General features: G+C 47.2%; 1 protein-coding gene across 1 annotated transcript; it reads left to right on the forward strand.

Moving 5' to 3' along the window:
• Positions 1-3,017: 3,017 nt before the first annotated feature.
• Positions 3,018-4,598, forward strand: LOC106758406. Its single transcript, XM_014641337.1, has 2 exons — positions 3,018-4,124; positions 4,173-4,598. Exons 1-2 carry the CDS (start codon positions 3,018-3,020, stop codon positions 4,596-4,598), a joined length of 1,533 nt encoding a protein of 510 aa, XP_014496823.1.
• Positions 4,599-5,028: the final 430 nt, after the last annotated feature.

Below are 5,028 nucleotides of genomic sequence, written 5' to 3' on the forward strand. Positions count from 1 at the left end.
TGAACTGCTACCTTTCACTGAAGAAGTTATGCAAGCCATAATGCCCGATCGACCACCCCCTCAAATTGAAAAATTTGACGGGACGACGGATCCCGAACACCATCTCCGAAATTTCGTCGACTCCATGGCTTTCTACTCCAACAGCGATCCAGTCAAATGCAGGGCCTTCTCCCTGTCTCTCAAAGATGAAGCCTTAGAATGGTACTATATTCTTCCTCCGAATTTTGTTGACAGTTTTTATACTGTCACCACTCTCTTCAAGAGACAATTCTCGGCCAACCGGAGGGAAAGGGTGTCCGCTGCTGAACTCTTCAATCTCAAACAAGGGAAAGACGAACCGCTAAGGACATTCATGCGCAGATACTCTGAAGCAGCCAGAAGGGTGAAGGGTGTCTCCCATGAGTTCATTATCAACAACCTCCCCAACTGCCTCAAACCGAGATTTGTCTCGGAAAATCTATATGCCAAATTGCCGAAAACCATGGAAGAATTACAGGAAAAAATGACCAAATTCATCAAGATGGAAGATCAACGACATTACCGCAAGAAGACTGAAGCTCCGGTGACAGATACTAAATGTGATGATAGGCGATCGGGTGACAGGGGTCGTAATCAAAGGCCCCCTCGAAGAGAACTTAGAGCTCCGTTCGGTCCTCGCTAAGACCACTATGCACACCTTACTGCTCTGAGGGAAAAGGTGTTCGACAAAGCCCTCCAAACCAACCTAATCACCATTCACAAAAGACGCACGCCTAGAGATGTGGACGGATCCAAAATATGTCGATTTCATGATAACCGAGGACACTCCACAGAAGGCTGCCAAGACCTTAAAGACGAAATCGAGAGGTTAATCCGTGCGGGGTACCTGCGAGAATTTGTTAAAGCAGAGACAGGCCAACGGGGACGTTCCCCCAGAAAATTTAGAAGAAGCCCCGAGCCTTCGCGCCGAAAGCCCGAACGCCCCCGAGAGCGTTCAAGAAGCTGATCTAGAAATTGAGATACGGTCGCATTGACACCATCTCAAGAGGCTTTGCTGGGGGAGGAGCCTCATCCTCAGCTCGCAAGAGACACTTGCGGAACTTGCGTAGCGTCCACACGATAGCTCGAAACCCTTTGTTTATGCCGGACATCACTTTCAACGACAAGGATTTTCACGCCCCGAACCCGGAACAGGATGATCCTATGGTCATTACTACCCGAATTGCACAGTATGATGTGAGCAAAGTTCTGATTGACCAATGAAGTTCGGTCAACATTTTATATTGGACAACATTCCAGAAGATGGCCCTGACAAAACCCGTTGGTTTCTCAGGAGAACGCGTTGACACCCGGGGATACCTCGACCTGAGAACCCGCCTGGGTACCGGTGACCAATCCAGAGAAATCCATGTGCGCTTCTTATTAGTAGAAGCCAATACTTCATACAATGCTCTTCTTGGGCGTCCATGCCTGAACGCCTTCGGAGCGATTGTGTCAACTCCTCATTTGGCGATGAAGTTATCGTCCGGAAGCGGCGAAATATGCACCATTCGAGCATATCAGAAAACCGCTCGACAATGTTACACCACTTCCTTAAAAGCCACGACTTATAGAAGGGAGAGAAGGCCTGAAGCTATACTGGTCGACCTAGACCCGAGAACCAACACAGATGACCGAATTCAACCCAGGGGGAGATTAAACCGTTCGTCCTGGGGAAGAATGATGAACAAACCACTAACATAGGAGTTGACCTCACTTCTGTTGACGAAAACAACCTCACCACACTATTGCGGACCAATAACCACCTCTTTGCATTGAGCGCCTCAGATATGCCCGACATCCACCCCGACGTTATCACGCACAAGTTATCCATATTCCGAGAAGCCCGACCGATAGCTCAAAAGAAGAGAAGGCTCGGCACCGAGAAAAGGGTGGCCATACAAAAGGAAGTTGACAAGCTGATCTCAGCCAGATTCATCCGGGAGATAACATACACCACTTGGTTGGCGAACGTGGTCATGGTTAAAAAGTCGAACGGTCAGTGGCGTGTGTGTGTAGATTTCACTGATCTCAACAAGGCTTGCCCCAAGGACAACTACCCCCTCCCCAGCATTGATCGCCTGGTGGACGGTGCCTCCGGACACATGGTCCTCAGTTTCCTAGACGCATACTTTGGGTATAACCAGATTTTGATGTATGCTCCAGATCGAGACAACACGGCTTTTATCACTGAACAGGCTAATTACTGCTACGAGGTAATGCCCTTCGGCCTAAAAAATGCGGGTGCAACCTATCAACGACTCATGGATAAAATCTTCCACAATCAAATCGGACGTTGTATGGAGGTTTATGTGGATGATATGGTGGTACGGAGTTGTTCCCATCACCAGCACTTAAAAGATCTGACAGAGGTCTTCCATCAACTCAAAAGGTACGGTTTTCGCCTCAATCCGTCTAAGTGCACCTTCGGAGTATCGGCGGGTAAATTCCTAGGTTTTATGCTAACAAACCGAGGAATTGAAGCCAACCCGGATAAATGTCGAGCAATCCTGGAGATGAGAAGTCCAACCAAGTTGAAAGAAGTTCAATGCTTAGTCGGACGCCTCACTGCTCTATCACGGTTTATATCGAGGCTCTCCGACCACATCAAGCCGATACTCAGGAACATGAAGAAAAACGTCCCTCGACATTGGGACGATCACTGTGAGACGGTCTTCTCCGCCATAAAAAACATATTGACCAATCCCCCCATCATGAGCCGTCCGACATAAGGGTTTGACTTACAACTATATTTGTCCGCATCCGGTCATTCGGTAAGTGTTGCCCTTATACAGGAAGCACCAATGTTTAAACTCATCTATTTTGTTAGCATAACCTTGCAAGGGGCCGGAGAACGATATTCGCAGGTAGAGAAAGTAGCATTGGCCCTGCTAACAGCAGCCCGGCGGCTTCGCCCATACTTTCAAAGCCATCAAGTTTTGATCTGAACCAACCATCCAGTCGCCAGGATCCTCAGGAAACCGGACCTAGCAGGAAGGATGATTTCCTGGTCCATTGAATTATCCGAATTCGGCCTGTGTTTTGAGCCTCAAGGCTCCATCAAGGGCCAACACTTAGCAGACTTCGCAGCCGAACTACCCCCGGCGACAGAGCTGTCTGTGTGGAATTTGAACGTAGACGGATCTTCAGACAAACGAGGAGCGGGAGCCGACATAGTACTGGAGGGACCGAACGGTCTTCTCGTCGAGCAGGCTATATCCTTCACGTTCCAGCTTAGTAACAATCAAACAGAGTATGAAGCCCTCATCAGCGGATTACTCTTGGCCGCCGAACTAGACATCCAACATTTAGAATGCCGAATGGATTCTCAATTAGTTGTGAGGCATATTAACGGAACTTTCCAGGTCAAAGACAATCATCTGTTGCGTTACTATCACAAAGTCAGCGACCTCATTAAAACGTTCGACACTTTCAAAATCATTCATGTACCCAAGGCACAAAATTCCCGAGCGGATTTACTTTCCAAGCTAACACATGCCCGAGGAAATTCCCAGCTCACTTCGGTAATCAAAACCACGCTGGAACAACACCTTTTGGAAACTTGCACCACCAGCGTTATTCCTTCCAAAGCTGACTGGTGGCAAGATATAATACAGTTGATAATTCAGCAAGAACAAGGCGTCCGGGTGAGTGCGATCGATTCTAAACGAATTGCTCACTTCACATTTATAGGAGATGATCTTTACCGATGCGAATACACTACGCCTCTGTTAAAGTGTGTATCTAGCGAAGAAGCCAAGTATGTCATGCAGGAACTACATCATGGAATTTGCGGCTCTCACACAGGAAAAAGAACGCTCAAAGCCAAGATATTACGAGCGGGTTTCTATTGGCCCACAATTGAGCAAGACTACAAGGATTTTGTCCAAAAATGCATTTCCTGTCAATACCATGGACATGACACTCAGATTCCTCTGTCCGAACTGATGGGTATCATATCCCCGTGGCCCTTCGCCCAATGGGGGATGGACATAGCTGGACCCCTGCCGCTCGCAAAAGGACAATGCAAATACCTCTTGATGGCAATCGACTACTTTACCAAGTGGATCGAAGTAGAAGCCCTTGCAACAATCAGCGCCCGGAAAGTACAAAGCTTCATCTAGCACCTAATATGCCGATTCGGCATATCGCAGAAAATCATTACTGATAATGGTCGGCAATTCATCGACCGTACGCTGGAAGACTTTCTCAAAGGACTTGGTATCAAACATGTTACAAGTTCCGTAGAGCACCCCCAAACCAACGGGCAGGCCGAGGCTGCAAACAAAGCCATAATCTCCGAGTTAAAGAAACGCCTAGGGCAAGCTAAAGGCTTATGGGTCGAAGAAATACCTGAAGTACTTTGGGCTTACCGGTGCACACCACATGGATCAACTGGTGAGACCCCATTCAATCTCACATATGGCACAGATGCCATGTTACCAGTTGAAATAGGAGAACCATCCATCCGACGGCATATACAAGATATGACCCTCAATGATGAACACCTAAGGATGAACCTTGATACCTTACCCGAGCGGCGTGAAATTGCCTTAATCAAGAATGAAGCTCATAAGTGACTGATAACCAGACGTTACAATACCAAAGTCAAGCCTCGAAGTTTCACCGAAGGCGACCTTGTTTGGCGCAAGCGAGGTGACACACGAAAAAATAAATCACACGGCAAGCTGGCTGACAACTGGGAAGGACCCTTCTGAATCTACGAAGATTTGAAGAACGGAGCATATCGACTGGAATACCTGGATGGAAAAGCTGTTCCCAACACTTGGAACATCACCCATCTCAAGTTTTATTATAGTTAATGTTTTGTTATTCATTGTCCTTTCTGGAACAAATTTCTCTTTCAAGAATTATTTCAATACAGTATTTCAGCTCTATATCTTGCATATGATTTATCAAATACACTAGACCGACCGAGTCTAGTTACATCAAGACCCACCGAGTCTTGGTAACTCATGGACTATAACGTCCATCAAATACACTAGACCG

This window comes from Vigna radiata, chromosome 1 (genome assembly GCF_000741045.1).
Source record: "Vigna radiata var. radiata cultivar VC1973A chromosome 1, Vradiata_ver6, whole genome shotgun sequence".
NCBI lineage: Eukaryota > Viridiplantae > Streptophyta > Magnoliopsida > Fabales > Fabaceae > Vigna > Vigna radiata.